We start from the raw sequence: 21,980 nt of genomic DNA, 5'->3' as shown, positions 1-21,980 counted from the left end.
TTTCATTTTACAATTCCATTCCAAAATAACGTTTATCTTTTGGTGAAATGAGTTGAGAAGTAATTTAAAAGCCATAACTTTTAAATAGCATACAAGGGAAGGCATAGCAATATTCTTAACTGCAGTTGAGTGATCAGTTGAGTACAGGGCAGAATTAAAATAGGTAGACTCCACTGAAATTGGGTCATCTCTTCAGGCCCATCAAGATAAAAGACATCTGGAAAGTGCAGTAGCCCCTTGGGCAAAACATTAGAGAGCTGAGGATTATAACCATCACCAACACAAATATTAGTGATGCCATCAGCATAGGAATGGGTGGAAAGCATTTGGCTCAAGGTTACTTGAGAGGCCAGGATTGAGAGGTGAGGATAGCCAGTGGGGTCGCATGCACAAAGCAGGGTTGGGAGGTCAGCAGTGAACCAGCAGGTATTCTGCTAAAGCTGCAAGTTGGCCACAGTTGTATTCTTGAATTCCATCTGAGATAGTACCAGAGTCAGAGAAACTACTAGTGCAGTTTATGCTGCTTTTCCACCTAGAACACCAAACAGATTTTTAAAAAATCATGAAGGCTTTTGAGAGAGCAAACAGAAAAAAAAATCCTTTGTCGGGGAGTTAGTGACAAGGGATTATCAATTTAAAATTATGTTCAGTGAAAAGAGAAATCAGGAATAATTCCTTTACACAGAAGGTTGTTGTACCATACAGTGCTTCACCACAGGTTCAACATGGTTGAGGCATAATTCATTATATTTTTAAAGAAAAAATGCAGATATTTGAAACAGAGAAAGAGATGGAGCCACAAGGCAGTGGAATTAATTTAGCTTTATTGGAGTAAACAGGCAGATGTGATGGACTGAATAGCCTCCTTCTGAGCTGTAATTCCTACCAGTCTATTGATCATGGCTCCATGCCAGGAAAACTGATCAGGAACACAGGAAGCAGTAACCAACAAGATGTTGCAAAAATGCCAAAATTACAGCGCTGAAAAACCAAAAGAGACAACATTTCATCAAAGTCTGAAACTGAAAACATACATTTCAGTAAAGTCTGGATAAAAACAAGAGCATGAGGAACAACAGTTAGTCCAATCACAGTGAGGGAGTTAATACGGTGAATGCATTTGCAGCTTCTGTTGAGAAAGATCAACCTGAGTAAATTTCAATGCTCAATTTTCAGAAGAAGATGGGGTTGAATTGTTAATATCATGATCCACAAATATCTACGCAACCAACAACTAGACTCTGTGCTCATCAAATGAAACTAGTTTATTTATGAGACAGTTCTTGTTATTAGGAACCTACATTTCAATATCAATGTTGGGGTGGTGTGTAACTTCAGTGTCCCTGAATCTCCACTCGTTTGGCTGTGTGCATGAGGTGCTATTGCTAGTGTTTTATGATGAGTCCACACTGTCCACTATCAACATTCACTATTAATAACCCTGCCAATCCCTTAAACTCAAATCACTATTCACACCAGGATAAACATTACCCTCAAAACATTATGGGATCCAAATGATAAATGTCTCCCATCCCCCAGCTGTTCTTCTATCATTACTCTTAGTCGTCCTCTCCTTCCTGTCCACTGGGCATGTGCAGCTCCATTCCTGAAAAGGTCATGATAATAAAATGGTGAGAATGAGAAACATACAGGTTTCTCGTAGGTTCCTGTCAGCACTGTCACTGGTTCTCATATCTCTCTCTCTCGGAGGTGTCTTCAATCAAACAGCATAATGCAGTAAAACTAGGATCTTTAGTGACGATTTGTATCTGCTCAGCCTCCTGTGTGGTGATCCACTGCATAGTGGTTTTATTGGACTGCGTTTTGCTGATGGGATGTCTGTGGTGATGTAGTGTAGTAAGTGTTCTGTAAAAGCAGCTACTATCTAATGATGTTTGGGGGAATATGCGCATCTCACTGTCTGCAAAGCTTTAACTCCACATGATTTTGTACAAAAAAATGTAAAATATTGTGTCTGTGATTACTTGTAAAATATTTTCAAATTGTTTATTACAGATAATCAGTTAATAAATAACGTTCATATTTTTCACCTCATTCCTGGACTATTGGTGCATCAAAATCTCTTGTTCATTTTTTTCCACCAAACAGAAACAAGAAACGTAATAACCGATTACAACCATTCACATCACAGCATCGGCCCATTACAACCACTCCCAGTATCAAACCACCGAATCAAGCCCATTCCAATCATTCATATTATTGCATCATAGCATCAAACCCATTACAAACATTCAGTATTACACCATAGAATCAAACCATTACAAATACCATATTTCAACATAGAATTTTGTCATTACAAATATTGCAATATGGCATCATAAACATGTGCCAATTACAACCATTCACAGTATTTGATTTATTTGTTCAGGGGATATGGGTGTCACTGGCTGGGCCAGCATCTATTGTCCATCCCTAATTGCCCTTGAGCTAGGCCATTTCAAAAGGGCATTTAAAAGTCAACCACATTGCTGTGGGTCTGGAGTCGCATGTAGGCCAGAGCAGGTAAGGATGGCCGATTTCCTTCCCTAAAGGACATTATTGAACCAGATGAGTTTTACAGCAATCGGCAATGGTTTCATGGTATTCATTAAACTTTTGAATTCAAATTTCACTATCGGCTATAGTGGGATTCGAACCGTAGGTCTCTGGATTACTAGTCCATCCTATTACATATTACATGTAATGTAATTCTATTATACCAAATAATCATGCCCATTACAACCACAACCAGTATTTAAGCAGCCCATCATCCAATTACAACCACTTGCAGTTACATACCATAGAATCACTCTCGTTACAACCATTCACACATTGGCTTTGTTGCACTCCCTGAAAGGCAAGTGTATCCGTCCCTAAGGAGGCCAAAACTGTACACAGTGCTCTTGGTGTGGTCTCACCAATGCCCCATATAATTCAAGTGAGACTTACCTACTCATATATTCCAATCCCTTTATAGTAAAGGCTAACAGATGCTTTCCTAATTGTTTGCTGTACCCGCATGTTAACTTTGTGAGTCCTACACAAGGAAACCCAGGTTGCTCTGAAAACCATTTTGAATCTGTCCTCATTCAAAGAACAAAGAACAGTACAGCACAAGAAACAGGCCCTTCGGCCCTCCAAGCCTGTGCCGCTCCTTGGTCCAACTAGACCAATCGTTTGTATCCCTCCATTCCCAGGCTGCTCATGTGACTATCCAGGTAAGTCTTAAACGATGTCAGCGTGCCTGCCTCCACCACCCTACTTGGCAGCGCATTCCAGGCCCCCACCACCCTCTGTGTAAAAAACATCCCTCTAATATCTGAGTTATACTTCGCCCTCTCACCTTGAGCCCGTGACCCCTCGTGAACGTCACTTCTGATCTGGGAAAAAGCTTCCCACCGTTCACCCTATCTATCCCCTTCATAATCTTGTACACCTCTATTAGATCTCCCCTCATTCTCCGTCTTTCCAGGGAGAACAACCCCAGTTTACCCAATCTCTGCTCATAGCTAAGACCCTCCATACCAGGCAACATCCTGGTAAACCTTCTCTGCACTCTCTCCAACGCCTCCACGTCCTTCTGGCGACCAGAACTGGACGCAGTACTCCAAATGTGGCCTAACCAGCGTTCTATACAGCTGCATCATCAGACTCCAGCTTTTATACTCTATACCCCGTCCTATAAAGGCAAGCATACCATATGCCTTCTTCACCACCTTCTCCACCTGTGTTGCCACCGTCAAGGATTTGTGGACTTGCACACCTAGGTCCCTCTGTGTTTCTATACTCCTGATGACTCTGCCATTTGTTGTATAACTCCTCCCTACATTATTGCTTCCAAAATGCATCACTTCGCATTTATCCGGATTAAACTCCATCTGCCACCTCTCCGCCCAATTTTCCAGCCTATCTATATCCTGCTGTATTGTCCGACAATGCTCTTCGCTATCCGCAAGTCCAAAAAATATTGTTTTTTTTACCTTTCCTCCCAAAATGGGTAACTTCACAAGTACTCACATTATATTCCACCTAAACTTTGCTCTTTGATGAAGTGTTTAGTTATCTGCCCTAATATCTCATTATGTGGTTTGGTGTCAAATTCTGTTTTATAATATTCCAGTGAAGTGGCTCAGCATATTAAAGAGGCAACACCAGGCGAGAAGTAAAGTTTGCACTGTGCACATCTGGTTTTCTTCACTGACATAAATGTCTTTCTTCTTCATCTGCCGACAAGTGACCTCCAGCTTCTCACTACTTTCACCTGACAGCAGGTGTCATAAAACCACAAAGGTTCCCATTACAGACAGTAAAACCTCCATCAGGCCAGTACAGCAAGTTTTATTCTCAGCTCCAGGGGACAACAGCAACATTGTCAGGGAGGGAGGAGGTCAGGTTTGGGTGCTGGCAAGAGTAAGTTAACACCCCAAAAAGTAGTGTCAAGTTGGAAAGCAAACCTGATCCCACCCACTCGCAGGTTTTATTTGGGTGGGGTTGCAGATGAGCAACAAAATAACTGAAACATTTAAATCTCCAATTAATTCAGGATTTGACACAGAATTCTGGCTTTCACAGCCAGCACATTGGTTTCCTGAGCTTAATGAAACTCACCAGGGTCAACCAGCTGCCTTTTCTTCAGCTATGTACTGCCTCCAGCTCCAAAGAGGCAAGACTCCCCAACTCAGGGCAAACTAGCTCTCCTGATATGTGTGAGCACCAGTGCCTCAATGGGCTCAGGCTGCCATGACAGGTCTTTCTTTTTTTTTATCAGCACAGAACAGGCCCTTCGGCCCACGATGTTGTGCCGAGCTTTATCTGAAACCAAGATCAAGCTATCCCACTCCCTATCATCCTGGTGTGCTCCATGTGCCTATCCAATAACCGCTTAAATGTTCCTAAAGTGTCTGACTCCACTATCACTGCAGGCAGTCCATTCCACACCCCAACCACTCTCTGCGTAAAGAACCTACCTCTGATATCCTTCCTATATCTCCCACCACGAACCCTATAGTTATGCCCCCTTGTAATAGCTCCATCCACCCGAGGAAATAGTCTTTGAACGTTCACTCTATCTATCCCCTTCATCATTTTATAAACCTCTATTAAGTCTCCCCTCAGCCTCCTCCGCTCCAGAGAGAACAGCCCTAGCTCCCTCAACCTTTCCTCATAAGACCTACCCTCCAAACCAGGCAGCATCCTGGTAAATCTCCTCTGCACTCTTTCCAGCGCTTCCACATCCTGCTTATAGTGAGGTGACCAGAACTGCACACAATATTCCAAATGTGGTCTCACCAAGGTCCTGTACAGTTGCAGCATAACCCCACGGCTCTTAAACTCCAACCCCCTGTTAATAAAAGCTAACACACTATAGGCCTTCTTCACAGCTCTATCCACTTGAGTGGCAACCTTTAGAGATCTGTGGATATGAACCCCAAGATCTCTCTGTTCCTCCAGTCTTCAGAACCCTACCTTTGACCCTGTAATCCACATTTAAATTAGTCCTACCAAAATGAATCACCTCACATTTATCAGGGTTAAACTCCATTTGCCATTTTTCAGCCCAGCTTTGCATCCTATCTATGTCTCTTTGCAGCCTACAACAGCCCTCCACCTCATCCACTACTCCACCAATCTTGGTGTCATCAGCAAATTTACTGATCCACCCTTCAGCCCCCTCCTCTAAGTCATTAATAAAAATCACAAAGAGCAGAGGACCAAGCACTGATCCCTGCGGCACTCTGCTAGCAACCTGCCTCCAATCCGAAAAATTTCCATCAACCACCACCCTCTGTCTTCGATCAGACAGCCAGTTACCTATCCAATCGGCCAACTTTCCCTCTATCCCACACCTCCTCACTTTCATCATAAGCCGACCATGGGGGACCTTATCAAACGCCTTACTAAAATCCATGTATATGACATCAACTGCCCTACCTTCATCAACACACTTAGTTACCTCCTCAAAAAATTCTATCAAATTTGTGAGGCACGACTTGCCCTTCACGAATCCATGCTGACTATCCCGGATTAATCCGCATCTTTCTAAATGGTCGTAAATCCCATCTCTAAGGACCTTTTCCATCAATTTACCAACCACCGAAGTAAGACTAACCGGTCTATAATTACCAGGGTCATTTCTATTCCCTTTCTTAAACAGAGGAACAACATTCGCCATTCTCCAGTCTTCTGGCACCATCCCCGTGGACAGCGAGGACCCAAAGATCAAAGCCAAAGGCTCTGCAATCTCATCCCTTGCCTCCCAAAGAATCCTAGGATACATTTAATCAGGCCCAGGGGACTTATCGACCTTCAGTTTATTCAAAACTGCCAGGACATCCTCCCTCTGAACATCTATTTCCTCCAGCCTATTAGCCTGTAACACCTTCTCCTCCTCAAAAACATGGCCCCTCTCCTTGGTGACCACTGAAGAAAAGCATTCATCACCTCGCCTATCTCTACTGACTCCATACACAAGTTCCCACTACTGTCCTTGACAGGCCCTAACCTCACCCTGGTCATTCTTTTATTCCTCACATAAGAGTAAAAAGCCTTGGGGTTTTCCTTGATTCGACCCGCCAAGGACTTCTCGTGTCCCCTCCTAGCTCTCCTAAGCCCCTTTTTCAGCTCATTCCTTGCTAACTTGTAACTCTCAATAGAGCCATCTGAACCTTGGTTCCTCATCCCTACATAAGCTTCCCTCTTCCTTTTCACAAGACATTCCACCTCTTTCGTGAACCATGGTTCCCTCACTCGGCCATTTCCTCCCTGCCTGACAGGGACATACCTATCAAGGACATCCAGTATTTGTTCCTTGAAAAAGTTCCACTTTTCATTAGTTCCTTTCTCTGACAGTTTCTGTTCCCAACTTATGCCCCCTAATTCTTGCCTAATCGCATCATAATTACCTCTCCCCCAATTGTAAACCTTGCCCTGCCGTACGGCCCTATCCCTCTCCATTGCAATAACAAAAGACACCGAATTGTGGTCACTATCTCCAAAGTGCTCTCCCACAACCAAATCTAACACTTGGCCCGGTTCATTTCCCAGTACCAAATCCAATGTGGCCTCACCTCTTGTCGGCCTATCCACATATTGTGTCAGGAAACCCTCTTGCGCACACTGCACAAAAACGGCCCCATCCGAACTATTTGACCTACAAAGGCTCCAATCAATATTTGGAAAGTTAAAGTCCCCCATGACATCTACCCTGTGACCCCCACACATATCCATAATCTGCTTAGCAATTTCTTCCTCCACATCTCTATTACTATTTGGGGGCCTATAGTAAACTCCTAACAACGTGACCGCTCCTTTCCTATTTCTAACCTCAGCCCATATTACCTCAGTGTGCAGATCATAGAATCATAGAATCCCTACAGTGCAGAAGGAGGCCATTCGGCCCATCGAGTCTGCACCGACCACAATCCCACCCAGGCCCTACCCCCACATATTTTACCCGCTAATCCCTCTAACCTACGCATCTCATGACTCTAAGGGGCAATTTTTAACCTGGCCAATCAACCTAACCTGCACATCTTTGGACTGTGGGATGAAACCGGAGCACCCGGAGGAAACCCACGCAGACACGAGGAGAATGTGCAAACTCCACACAGACAGTGACCCGAGCAGGGAATCGAACCCGGGACCCTGGAGCTGTGAAGCAGCAGATCCCCCTCGAAGTGCCTTTCCGCAGCCGTTAAACTATCCTTGATTAACAATGCCACTCCTCCACCTCTTTTACCAGCTTCCCTACACTTAGTGAAACATCTATACCCCGGAACGTCCAACAACCATTCCTGTCCTTGTTCTACCCACGTCTCCATAATGGCCACAACATCGTAGTCCCAAGTACCAATCCATGCCCCAAGTTCATCTACCTTGTTCCGGATGCTCCTTGCATTGAAGTAGACACACTTCAACCCACCTATCAGGCCATTGCTGATATCTGCAGCCTCCTGGAACAAGACTTCCTTCCCAGCTGAAAAGGTGGGCATGCATTGCCTGTGCTCGTCAAGGTGTCTATCACTGGAGACCCTGCTCCTCCCCCAGGATCTCTGCCTCTCCCTGCAGTTCTGAGCTCTCTTCATCTGCACAGTGAAAAAGCAGAGAGCTATGAGTGTTAGTAAAGGATTGTGTTGAAAAGAAGGAAGGACAACATTCAAGTGTGAAAATGCACAAAAATGGCAGTAAATGTTCGCTGACAGGTATATATGAATGGTGCCTGTAGAGAATGAGTGAAACCGAAAGATGTGTTGTTCTGAGGAGTGCTGTGTGCAAGAATGCTGGAAAGGCAGAGTTTGGATCTTAGCATCTGAAGATGCAATGTCACTGATCTTTCCTGCCCTCCTGAGGTCCTTGATCCTCTTAGTACATTGTCTTCAAGTTGGAGGGACCACATCGCCTGACCTCTTCCATGCACATCTGTTTGGCTAGCCTCTTCCTTGCACATCTGTTTGGCTAGCCTCTTCCTTGATACACACTGGACTTCCAGGTAAGAGTGGGAGACCAGGGAGCAGCCTTCCAAGTTCTCCTCTACATTCCTGTGGCTGCTGCAACCTCAGGAAGCAATGTCCAGGTCAATTTTGGGGTCCCTGACTTTTGATAGCTTTGATGCATCAGCCCGCCTTTTTTTTGTTCATTGGATTGGTTGTTACTGGCGAGACCAGAATTTGTTACCCATCCCTAATTAGATTCGCGGCCAGGTGTCCCTGGAGAGGGAGCATGCGGTGTCCAAGGACACTGTTAATGCCTTCCGTGCTTGCTGGGCACCAAAGGGACTGGGGTGCATTATTAACCCCTTTAATCATATTTTAATTTGATGTTTTAGATTTCCTTTCTGCTTTTCCTTTTGTTTCGGACGGCTCCCCTCCTTTTGGGAGCTGCCCCTTTTCAGTTGTCCCTGAGTTAGTTTGAGTTGGTTTATTTGGTTGGACAATAAATGATGTCCCTAATTGCTCTTGAACTATGCCATTTCAGAGGGCATTTAAGAGTCAACCATTGCTGTGGTTCTGAGGTCACATGGAGGCCAGACCAGCTAAGAACTGAAGATTTCTTTCCCTAAAGGACTTAACTCAATAGATTTTTACAATAATCAGCAATGGTCATCATTTATTTCAAATTTCACCATCTGCTTTGGTGCTCTCAAACCCAGGTCCCCAGAACATTACCCTGGGTCTGGCTGTAGTCCAGTGAGAAGACCACGACACCACTACCTCCCCTCTCCGATTGGATGGGAAACCCAGTTGCCTAGTAAAGTTAGAGAGCTGCAGCCAGCTCTCCGTTCAATTGTAAACGCATTCCTGACCCCCTACCCCTCTCCTCACTGACTGTGAGTGTGTTTTGTTAAGATTCTGGACATTGATTACTGGGATAGACTGGGGAAATGGGTATGACTGAATTATTCCCAGCAGGGATTCGATGGGTTGAATGGCTTCCTGCTATGGTCAGACTTTCATGATGTGGAGATGCCGGCGTTGGACTGGGGTAAGCACAGTAAGAAGACTCACAACACCAGGTTAAAGTCCAACAGGTTTATTTGGCAGCACAAGCTTTCAGAATCTCAGGTCATTCTTCACCCGACGAAGGAGCCTGAGACTCCGAAAGCTTGTGCTGCCAAATAGACTCTCATTGTCCAGGGGCACTACCTCAATATGTCCCAATGGGAGGGAGCTAAGCAGTTCTTTCAGTGATTTATCAGGCTATTTTCATTAAGCAAGTTAATTATACTGATATAGATTGAGTTTCCACAAGAACAATATTCTGGTTCTATGAGCATCTGTTGGTTCAAGGGAGAATCAGCAGAACTCAAACTCCGTCAAAGAAGGAATCCTGCGCTGTTGATGGTGTTAGTGCGGCCAGAGGGCTGCGGGCGCTCTTTTGATGATGTCAGGGCGGGGCAGTGGGCTGGCGGGCGCTCTTTCGATGATGTCAGTGCGGGGCAGTGGGCTGGCAGGCGCTCTTCTGATGATGTCAGTGCGGGGCAGTGGGCTGGCAGGCGCTCTTTTGATGATGTCAGTGCGGGGCAGAGGGCGGCTGTCTGGAGGCCACTCGTCTCCGGTTCTGGGCAGCTTGAGAGCCGTGGGCGCGATCCCGGTGTTGGCCTCAGGACCAGCGAGCGCCGTTTTGAGGGGCAGGAGACGCCGCTCGGTCTCCGGGGAAGCGATTTTGTTGTGACTGGAGCTGCCGACAAGACGGCTCCCCCGGGGAGAGGCCTAGTGTCCCCGGCCTCGCCTCCCGGAGCCGGGCCGCAGGGGCTGAGGGTTGGCCGGCCTTGCAGCGTGCCCGCTTGCCGCCGGGCCTAGGCCCAGGCGCCGCCATGAGCCGCTACCTGCCGGTGGCCAGGCAGCATTTCCTGGCGGCTGCGGCCAGCACAAGTGTGGTGGTGAAATCCGTGTGCGGGACTGTGCTGAGCCTTTACTGCCTGTCCTTCCTGGTGGACACGGTACACGGCCTGGGGGTCACCCCCGGATTCCTCTTTCCGCCCAATTTCTGGGTGTGGACCCTGCTGACCCACGCCGTGGTGGAGAATCACATCTGGGATGTTGCTGTGGGCTTGGGGGCGGTGGTGCTGGCTGGCAGACTCCTGGAACCTCTCTGGGGAGCCCTGGAGCTCCTCATCTTCTTCACAGTCCTCAATGTGTCGGTGGGAATCCTTGGAGGACTTTCTTACCTCCTGACCTATGTGGCAACTTTCAACCTGGATTACTTATTTAACGTGCGTATCCATGGCATGTGGGGCTTTGTTGGTGGAATGCTGGTGGCTTTGAAGCAGACCATGGGAGACACGGTGGTGGTAAAGGTGCCACAGGTGCAAATGAAAGATGTCCCAATGGTCCTGTTGGCTATCATTGGTGTCCTGCGGTTGACGATGCTTCTCAGTAGCTCTCTGTTGGCATCTTACGGGTATGGACTCCTGTCCAGCTGGGTTTATCTTCGTTTCTACCAAAAACATAGCCGTGGCCGAGGGGACATGTCTGACCACTTCGCATTTGCTACCTTCTTTCCTGAGATCCTGCAACCACTTGTCTCCATGGTGGCCAATGTGATCTACAGTGTACTGGTGAAAATCAGAATATGTAAGAAGGCAGTCAAGCGATACGATGTTGGGGCACCGTCATCCATTACAATAAGCTTGCCTGGCACCGACCCACAAGATGCAGAACGGAGAAGGTACTTAGAGCAACATTTCTTTCCATTTTAGAAAAGTGATATTGGAAAATTTTAGGCCTTAAAAATGTATTAACAATGCAACTCTGCACAATCTGGTCAAATAGAAGCTTAAAATGAAAGAGTTGCAATATTGGTAATTCTGTACAATGCAATTTAAATTCCATTATTATATGTGAGTCACACATTGGACTTTGATAAAGAGGTGACCTATTGCCTACAGTGGAAGCCATTATCCTGAATTTTTGTAAGCCTAATGTGATATTGTAAAATTCTAGCTTTAGGTTGGGGACGCACTGTATCGAAGTTAAACAGCTTTTTTTTTAGCAGTCCTTTGCCTGTATGAGAAAAGAGAAAAATTAAATTACATACAACCAGAGTTACTTTATTCTGGGACCAAAATAGAATGGTTTTGTTGGAGGGTTGAAATTGAGGTATAGACATGACATATAGGTGCCTCAATATATTTGGGGAGGGGGAGAACAAGCAGAAGGATTCATCAATAGCTCTAACTGAGACTAGGTAAGGTTCTAACCTTGAGCTTTCTTGGCTAATTGGATCCCCAAAGGCAGCAGCAACATTATAATTGATGTAAAGGCAAAATACTGCGGATGCGGGAATCTGAAACAAAACAGAAAATGTTTTTGTTCCAGATTCCGCAGTAATTTGCTTTTGTCTCGCATGTACTTCTTTCCACCTCGCTATCACCTCTCAACTCTTCCAGTGTTTCTAAATTATCAGACCACTTGTCAAACAGCCAGTATTGGATGAACACAGATTTCTCCAGTAAAATATTGCAACAATTAAAGCCATTGTCTTTGGACCCTGCACAAACTATGTTCCCAAGCTATGGACTCCATCCATTTATCTGCCGCCTGTCTGATTGTTCATATTTGACCCCGCGATGAACTTACAACCTCATATTCACACCATCACCAATGTCACCATTTCCATAACAGGCCTGACTTTTCTCCTGTCCTAGCTCATTTGTTGCTGAAACCCTAATCCATGCTGTTGTTACCTCTAGACCTGTCTATTCTAATGCACTACTGAACAGCCTCTCACATTGCACCCTTCATAAACTGAGGTCACCTAAATCTCTGCTGCCCGTAGTACAAGTACTGTTCTCCCATTATCTCTCTGCTCACTGACCTACATTTAATCCCAGCTAAGCAAAATCTCAATTTTGAAATTTTCATCTTTGTTTTCAAATTCCACTATGGCCCTGCCTGCAATCTTCTCCAGCCCCACAACTCTCCTGAGTTATCTGTACTCATCTAATTCTGGCCTCTTGCGCATCCCAGATTTTAATCATTGTACCATATGGCATACCTTCAGTTCTGGAATTCTCCCATAAATTTCTCCACTTTACCTTCCTCCTTTTAAGACACTTAAAATCTACTCTTTGACCAAGCTCTTGGTTATCTGATCTAATATCTCTTTATGAGACTTAATGCTACCTTTTGATTTATAACTCCTGTGAAGTGTCTTGGGGTGTTTTATAACATTGAAGAATTTATATAAATGCAAGTAGTTGTATTATAGCAAATGTACTGGTAGGTGAAATTTTGCATTGGTAAAGATGAAAGTAGATTTTACTTTTAAATTTTCTTTTAACAGGAAAAAGTTGGCTTTGTCAAAGGGTAGAGGAATGTGGGGGTTAAAGTTAAAAGGTAAAGTTGTCATAGTCCCAGATGACCATAGACTGGTCCTTTTGAGGGGGAGAGCTGACTGGTGGTGATTTAACCTGAGGATCCCCACACCTCGGGCAAGGAGTAAGGCGGGGCCTTCATCACTAACTTCAGCCAGTACGGGAATTGAACTGGACTGTTGACATCGCTGTGCATCACAAACCAGTTCAATTCCAACTGAGCTAACTGACTCCCCACAAGAAATGTAGTACCGAAAGTGGAAACGGCTTTGAAGGCCAAAGATTTTCTTATAAGAGAACTAGAATATAAAAGCTGAAATGTGATCTGTATCAAACCTTAGTAAGCAGGCAGAGTACTGGGTACAGTTTTGAGCTGCACACTAGAGGGAGGATATCAAAGGTGCAGCAAAGCTTTACTTGGATGCTGCTTGATGTGAGGAAACAAATATAAAAAAACATAAAATTGTAACTGTTTTCAATAGGAGAAGATTTAAAAGAGGAGTTTAAAATTGACAGGATATGGTAGGATAGATAGAAGTTGACTTTCCTGTAGCTGAAGGGTCTAGAATGAGGGCATGAATATAAAATTTAATTGAGTAAACCGAGCTGGTGAAATTATTTTACAAAGGTTTGTGGAATTTAATACTAGAGTTGGTGACAAAAGCTGAGGCCATAGAAACATTTAAGAACAGGTTAGTTTGTTAGCTGAAGGAAGGTGGAACTGAAGGAACATGGAATTAGATTACTACTTGTGTGGAAGATAAATATTAGCATAGGATAAAAGCAAATTACTGCGAATGCTGGAATCTGAAACCAAAAGAGTAAATGCTGGAAAATCTCAGCAGGTCTGGCAGCATCTGTAAGGAGAGAAAAGACCTGACGTTTCGAGTCCAGATCGCCCTTTGTCAAAACTTTGACAAAGGGTCATCTGGACTCGAAGCGTCAGGTCTTTTCTCTCCTTACAGATGCTGCCAGACCTGCTGAAATTTTCCAGCATTTTCTCTTTTGGTTTCAAATATTAGCATAGTCTGGTTAAGCTGAACATACTGTTCCCATATATTAATACCTTTGTATTGTATTGCCTTCTCTGTCATCTGGCTTTGAAGTTGTTGGGGATTTGAGGAGGCAGTTGTCAAAGGATCTGGGAGTATTTTTGCCCATCAGGATAACCCTGAAACAATGTTCAACCAAGAACTCATTAGCAAACACCGGAAAAAGAGCTAAACTCAAGCCAAGGTGAGAGTGACTGACCTTAGAATAATAGAATCCTACAGTGCAGAAGGAGGCCATTCGGCCCATCCAGTCTACACCGACCACAATCCCGCCCAGGCCCTATCCCCATAACCCCATGCATTTACCCTAGCTAGCCCCTCTGACATTAAGGGGCAATTTAGCACTGATAGTCCACCAAACCTGCACATCTTTGAACGGTGGGAGGAAACCCACGTAGACACACAGAGAATGTACAAACTCTACACATGCAGTGACCCAAGCCCGGGATTTGAATCCGGGACCCTGGCGCTGAGAGTCCAATAAAAAGTCTCTCAACACCAGGTTAAAGTCCAACAGGTTTATTCGGTAGCACAAGCCACAAGCTTTCAGAGCGCTGCTCCTTCATCAGTTGAGTGGGAGTTCTGTTCACAAACAGGGCATATAAAAACACAAACTCAATTTACAAAATAATGGTTGGAATGCTAGTCTTTACAGGCAATCAAGTCTTAAAGGTACAAACAATGTGAGTGGAGAGAGGGTCAAGCACAAGTTAAAGAGATGTGTATTGTCTCCAGCCAGGATAGTTAGACCCTGCAAGCCCAGGCAAGTTGTGTGGGCCATAGACAGTGCAACATGAACCCAAGATCCTGGTTGAGGCCGTCCTCATGTTGTGGAACTTGGCCATTAGTTTCTGCTCAGCGATTCTGCGTTGTCGTGTGTCGGGAAGGCCGCCTTGGAGAACGCTTACCCGAAGATCAGAGGCTGAATGCCCGTGACTGCTGAAGTGTTCCCCAACAGGAAGAGAAACACTCTTGCCTGGTGATTGTCGAGCGGTGTTCATTCATCCGTTGTCGTAGCGTCTGCATGGTCTCCCCAATGTACCATGCCTCGGGACATCCTTTCCTGCAGCGTATCAGGTAGATAACGTTGGCCGCGTTGCAAGAGTATGTACCGTGTACCTGGTGGATTGTGTTCTCGCGTGAGATGATGGCATCCGTGTCGATGATCCGGCACGTCTTGCAGAGATTGCTGTGGCAGGGTTGTGTGGTGTCGTGGTCACTGTTCTCCTGAAGGCTGGGTCGTTTGCTCCGGACAATGATCTGTTTGAGGTTGTGCAGTTGTTTGATGGTAAGAAGTGGAGGGTATGGGGATGGCCTTGGCGAGATTTTCGTTTTCATCGGTGACATGTTGAAGGCGCAGGAGAAGATGTCGTAGCTTCTCCGCTCTGGGGAAACACTGGACGCCGAAGGGTACCCTGCCTGCCGTGTCCCGTGTTTGTCTTCTGAGGAGGTCGGCGCGGTTCTTCGCTGTGGCGCACCAGAACTATCGATGAGTCAAGCACCATATCCTGTTCTTATGAGGGCATCTTTCAGTGTCTGGAGGTGTCTGTTGCGATCCTCCTCCTCAACTGAGCAGCAGTGCTAACCACTGTGTCACCATGCCGACCTTGACATCAAGGCATCATTTGACCGAGTGTGGCATCAAAGAGTCCTAGCAAAACCTGCATCTCTGGGACCTGCGAGGGTGGGGGGGATATAGGGGGCTCTCCACTGTAAGTCTTACCTAGCACAAAGGAAGATGGTTGATGGAGGGCAGCTACCTCCGTTCCAGGACATCACTGTATGAGTTCTTCAGGGTAGTGTCCTAGGCCCAACCATTTCCAGCTGCTTCATTAATAACCTTCTCTGCATTGAACATCCCCACTTCTGACCTTACAAAGATAATTCCACAGTGTTCGGCACCATTTCCAACTCTTCAAATATTGTTCTGGGTCACTGGATTACTAGTCCGGTAACCACTTTGCTTTCTGTTCCCTACAAGAATGAAGATAATGTGCTCAGATCTCTGCAAAATAGGCTTTATTCACAACAGTCTGATCTAGAAGCTGGAGAGCAACTAGTTAGCAAAGGTCCCATCTGCTGTAATCTCAAATAGCGATGAAGCTGAGGACAGATGAAGCCCTTGAAGAACATAAAGAACATAGGAAGGAACTTAAGGAAGGAGTTAGGAGGGCTAAAAGGGATCATGAAAAGTCCTTGGCAAACAGGATTAAGGAAAATCCTAAGGCATTTTATACGTATGTAAAGAGCAAGAGGGTAGCCAGGGAAAGGGTTGGTCCACTCAAGGATAGTGGAGGGAATCTATGTAAATAATACCTCTGAGACTAGTCATGAGTCTAAAAGTACAGTCGTTTATTTTCACTTGTGGGAGAAGTCCGATCCCTAACACGGTCTCCAGACTTCTCGCCGAATACAGGTTAAGAACAAATATTTATACATATATTTTCGCCCCTGGTCACGTCTGCATTTTCTCACGATTATTGCTGCCTCAGCGATTCCGTCCTTCGTGTAGTTTGTGTAATCGTGGCCATCTCAAGGCTGTCTGTTTTGTCGCCTCTATGTGGACACCCGCGGTTTGTTTATCCAGCATACAAGATTATAAGTTTGCATAAACAAGTTAACTGAAATACAGGGGCCTATATAACAATTTATATCGGTAAGGCTGAATAGTATATAATGAATATATATGAATCTATTATTCTACGATCACAGAAGGCATACATGTCAGCTCCACCGTGTTAAACAAAGGTACATAATATAAAAGGTCACAAAATGGATTCTAGCTGGGTTAGCCTCATTCCTGAACACAATTAGCTGGGAAAATCATGAGCTTGTATACAGCAGCAAGGAGAGCTGCTTCTCTTATCTGTCCTTGCATACACGAAAACAAGTTCTATAATGCCTGTTACAAATCTCTAAGTATTACAAAGTTCATTAACCCGTTCCCATCTTCATTCCCCCCTTTTGGTCGGGCCAGGTCCGAACATAGCCCCATGACCAACTTAGAACCAAATGTTATCGGCGAACGGGCCTAACTCCTTTGTCAGGAGGTCTGCCCCCTCTGCCTATACACTTGCGCCTGGCATAATCCGCGCTGTTACCGTTTTACAACAGGCGTTCAATAATACCATACAAACATAGCATACAATTACAATTAATACAATCAATCCATGCATCAGGTATGCACCCCACGACCCAAACCATTGCCCCAGCTATCCCGGAGGGTTATAATTATGATATTGGTTCCCCTCATCCTGTATTGTTTTGCCACGTGTTTGATATGATCTGCCAAGCAAGTTATATTCTCCGAAGCATCTGGAATATACGTACAGCATTCGGAGCCAACTATAGCGTATGTTCCTCCTTGGGAGGCTAGCACATAATCGAGTGCCAATCGGTTCTGTAACGCCACAGTTCAAATAGCTACGACCTCTGCTGATATTTCAGAGACAGCCGTGCTCACCTCCTCAAACCCATCTTTAGTCTCATTTGCAATTCTCTCTAGGCTCGAGGCCATCCGTATAAGTTCCTGTGCTGCCTTTGCCGGCCCATAAAGTGGGTAGGCTATCATGAAGAACAGTTCTGTCTCACTAATGGCTCGCTTAGCCCTAAGCAGGTGTATCTCGGGGTGATCCCGTAAATTAGTGTAATGGTGAATATAGGGCACCACATACGCCAAATAACACGATCCTGTCCAATTCCAGGGAAGCCACGGATAGGCATTGTTTCCACAGACAAAATAGGTACCATTATATGCAGTCATCCTGCTTACATAAGCGGAGGAGAGGCTAACTGGGACAGTGGCTGTGGGGCACTGGATTGTGACCTGTTGTGCCATGGCCTATGTGTCATTAGTGACATTAATCTGCTGTATACAGTAACTACAGCCAACAGGTATGGTTCCATTTCTTATCAGGCAGATAGATCCCCTTTGTTGATTTTTCACAACGAAGTAGGGTGAGGAATCTGATCTGTCGTAGCTAGGTTGGTCTTAAAAGTCGATAAAGTGCACCCTCCGCCCCCTAGCCTTAAAACAACATCTCTGATATTAAACGTAACCTGCATGGTGGTACCCGATGGGGTTTTAAATGTCAGTTTCCTTGTCCCTTCCTGGGTTCCATTCTGATTTAAAATTCATTCTATCATTTCCGGAGTTGATAAAGGGCTAGGGAATAAAGGATTTCCTCCCTTTCTTCCGTGCATGGGAATGTGTGAACAGACCCAGCACTTGCTCAGATTCGATTGTGATGCATACAGATAAGACATATACACAAAGGTGTTCATACAATAGACAGAGTCATCGTTACAGAGATGATCACTGTGCTTTATCCATATATCCTCATAATTCCATCTATACTTTCCCGCTATGGCTAACAGGGCCAGGGTCGTGAGAAGCAGCATAAGAAGCATCTGATCACTTACTAATAATCTGCGCGACCGTTATACAATGGTTCAAAGGCTATATCGCCTGCGCGCAACTTCCCGCGAACCCGTTCAGCTTGCTTGGAGGTCAGTCGTTGTCTGTTTATATCTGTAATTGGAGTATATCACATATTTTTCCAATTAGTTCCAGCATATTCTTTCAACTGAGTCTAATGTTTCCATATACCTTTCCCTCTTATGTCTATACAGGCACAGGTGTCTCCACCAGTTATAACTCCATATGGCCCATTCCATTTTGGTGCAAACCCTGGTTTGTCAGGTAGTGTTTTCACTAGGACGCGACTTCCCACTGTTGGGACGTCAGGGAGCATTTCAAGCTCTCTCTCTCTGCGTCTTTTATTTCCTGATTGTCTTTTACCAATTTGCGCATCCCTTTTGAGTTGGGTGCTTACTTCCAAAACATATCTCCTGATTTTATCTTTTAGTGGACCTACATTGGTCCCACCTGTTATGATGCTTTCTGGTAATTGCATCGCCCGTCCTGTCATTAGTTCATAAGGGGTTAATCCGGTTGTCCGGTTTGTGGCAACCCTTAATCAATTAGTATAGTGGGCAGTACCTCTGTCCACATTTTTCCCGATGTCTGTATGGCTTTAGCTAGTGTATTATACATTTAATTACATGTCTCCCTTCCATAGAAAGCTTAGTGTGAATCAAATAACAATTTGCACTGGCTTTTTGGCTGCAGCTGGACATCCGTTCATTTGTATATAATCATATCAAAAGATATCGCTTTCCTCATTAAAATCACATGCCGTACAGCTCTGATCTTTATATGATGTACTCTTACATTATATCTAATTTGATCATTTGTTTGCGTGCAAGCGCCACATTATAGTACTTCACAAAATGCCACTACCCTACCTACAAAGAAGTGCATTCAGATGCACCAACATTTTGTTTGGAATAAATAGCCCTTTTTCCTACAGAATTATGTTTTTATCAATACACAATATATATTATATAAAATTGGTTAGGGCTTTTCAGGATTTGATTTTATTCTCTGGTCTATATGGCAGTGCTTATACTGTATAATAATCAAGCGGCAGTTGTATCATGCTGCTTTACACATCATTACTGTGATATCCAAACCCTTTTAATTTAAGCCATTTCCATTTTTAAACTGAGCTCCAGATCAAAACCTCCGCACTCTAGGAAAATAACAGGCACCAAATCAAAATCAAAGTAGGTACAATACATATCAGTTAATTGATTAGAAACGTTTTGGTTTGATTCTTAACTGGCTAGGTTTTAAGCTTTGCAGTGTTTTTATATTTGGCAAACCTTGAATAGATGGCACATGAAATTTCAACGGCAGTACATAATTTTAACCAGTTACAGAATAGCAAACTATCAGACGTACGTAAATCACTATATTCTGTGGACCTTAGAACAAAGAACAGTACAGCACAGGAAACAGGCCCTTCAGCCCTCCAAGCCTGTGCCGCTCATTGGTTCAACTAGACCATTCGTTTGTATCCCTCCATTCCCAGACTGCTCATGTGACTATCCAGGTAAGTCTTAAACGATGTCAGCGTGTCTGCCTCCACCACCCTACTTGGCAGCACATTCCAGGCCCCCACCACCCTCTGTGTAAAAAAACGTCCCTCTGATATCTGAGTTATACCTCGCCCCTCTCAACTTGAGCCCGTGACCCCTCGTGATCGTCACCTCCGACCTGGGAAAAAGCTTCCCACTGTTCACCCTATCTATACCCTTCATAATGTTGTACACCTCATTAGGTCTCCCCTCATTCTCCGTCTTTCCAGGGAGAACAAGCCCAGTTTACCCAATCTCTCCTCATAGCTAAGACCCTCCATACCAGGCAACATCCTTCTCTGCACTCTGCACTCTCTCCAAAGCCTCCATGTCCTTCTGGTAGTGCGGCGACCAGAACTGGACGCAGTACTCTAAATGTGACCTAACCAGCATTCTATACAGCTGCAACATCAGACTCCAGCTTTTATACTCTATACCCCATCCTATAAAGGCAAGCATACCATATGCCTTCTTCACCACCTTCTCCACCTGTGCTGCCACCTTCAAGGATTTGTGGACTTGCACACCTAGGTCCCTCTGTGTTTCTGTACTCTTGATGGCTCTGCCATTTATTGTATAACTCCCCCTTACATTAGTTCTTCCAAAATGCATCACTTTGCATTTATCTGGATTAAATTCCATCTGCCATTTCTCCACCCAATTTTCCAGCCTATCTATATCCTGCTGTATTGTCCGACAATATTCATCGCTATCCGCAAGTCCAGCCATCTTCGTGTCATCCGCAAACTTGCTGATAACACCAGTTACACCTTCTTCCAAATCATTTATATATATCACAAATAGAAATACTGCATTCTAACGGGGCAATTTGCATTGGTGTTGGTCTCCAGAGGTTAGTACTGTAGTCAGGTTTTCCTTTGGTCAGAACTATCATCAATATTAGACGATGTAATTTGTTGCATGTTAACGAAACAACATAATACAAGCCTTGAATTTCATATTGGTCCAAATGTTATTTAGAACTAACTGGCAACACAAGTTCCAACAATTCATGGTGTTACAAAGTTTAGCAATGTTTGGCAACAAATGCAGATTAAAAATACTTAACGACAACATCCTTATCTGCATTGACAACTGAGGTTTTAATTGATTAATGTCCTGCTGGAACTTGGAGTAATCAGAACTGCGATTCATTTCACTAACTTGATATATTTTAAACTGACTCATAGACAATATATTCACCTCATTCTTTTGTTCCTGCTTTTCTACTTCTCCACAAAATTACTTTTTTAACTTCTCAACTAACTCTCTCATAATTTCGACTTCAAGACAAAGGAAAGAGCACATGGTCCTTCCAAGGTTTAAATCCTTCCTTAACATTAAAACATTAAAGAAAGTAAAACATTCAAAAAGAATACAGAACGTTAATTAAGACGGTCGCTTTTATTCTTCTGTCTTCCAAGCTCCTGCTCTCAATTGCACTATCGTAAAATTTCAACTGAGGGAAAGTAATTTATTAAACTCGCACACCGAGAAGCAATTCACTTTGATCTGCTATACCCTATTCCACCACATGAGGCTCTCGATCGCACAATTACATCCTCTCTCTCTCTCTCTCTCTCTCTGCCATACAGAGTCTTACAACCTGCTTGTTTCTTTTAACCCTTTACTCCCCTCTTTGGTCTATCACGCTTCAGACCAACCAATTTAACCTGGTTTGAGTCCCTTCTGTCTTTGCAGTGGCACTGGGTCTATTCCACCAATCCTCCCCCTCCTGTTCATCCGTATCGGTATTTTGGAACAACATTGGCAAGCCAGTATCTCCGGTTTTTTATCTTTCCTTTGTTTGGCTTGCCGTTCTAATCCTTTTTCTCGGTCTCGTCTTTCCTTTGCAGTCTCTTTTGTCCTTCTCATACTTCTCACAGTCCCACTTCAACATTTCCCAAGTTTTAAGGTTCCCTCATTATCACATACACTGATCCCTCTTCTACGTGTATTATCCCCCTCTTAACTGTTTTGTTGTGGTAATTCTGCTCCAGTTAGTGGGAGCATTCCCTAATACCCTCTGAATCTCTGCTTTAAACTGGGTGAGGGGTGCCTGTTGGGCATCTATCTCCGATGTTAGGGCGACTACATGTGTCCACTGTCCCCCACTATAATTCTTGTGCTGG

At 44.5% G+C, this 21,980-nt stretch overlaps 1 protein-coding gene across 1 annotated transcript in view; it reads left to right on the top strand.

Moving 5' to 3' along the window:
- The first annotated feature begins 9,981 nt into the window (after positions 1–9,981).
- The window catches only part of tmem115 (transmembrane protein 115), a 42,020-nt gene continuing 30,021 nt past the window's right edge, over positions 9,982–21,980 (top strand). The window contains exon 1 of the mRNA XM_078209318.1: positions 9,982–11,166. Within this exon, the coding sequence (XP_078065444.1) occupies positions 10,313–11,166 (854 nt within the window). The 5' untranslated portion in view covers positions 9,982–10,312. The remainder of the gene's footprint in view (positions 11,167–21,980) is intronic.

This window comes from Mustelus asterias, chromosome 3 (genome assembly GCF_964213995.1).
Source record: "Mustelus asterias chromosome 3, sMusAst1.hap1.1, whole genome shotgun sequence".
Taxonomy (NCBI): Eukaryota; Metazoa; Chordata; class Chondrichthyes; order Carcharhiniformes; family Triakidae; genus Mustelus; species Mustelus asterias.
This window is presented reverse-complemented; position numbering and strand designations above follow the sequence as displayed.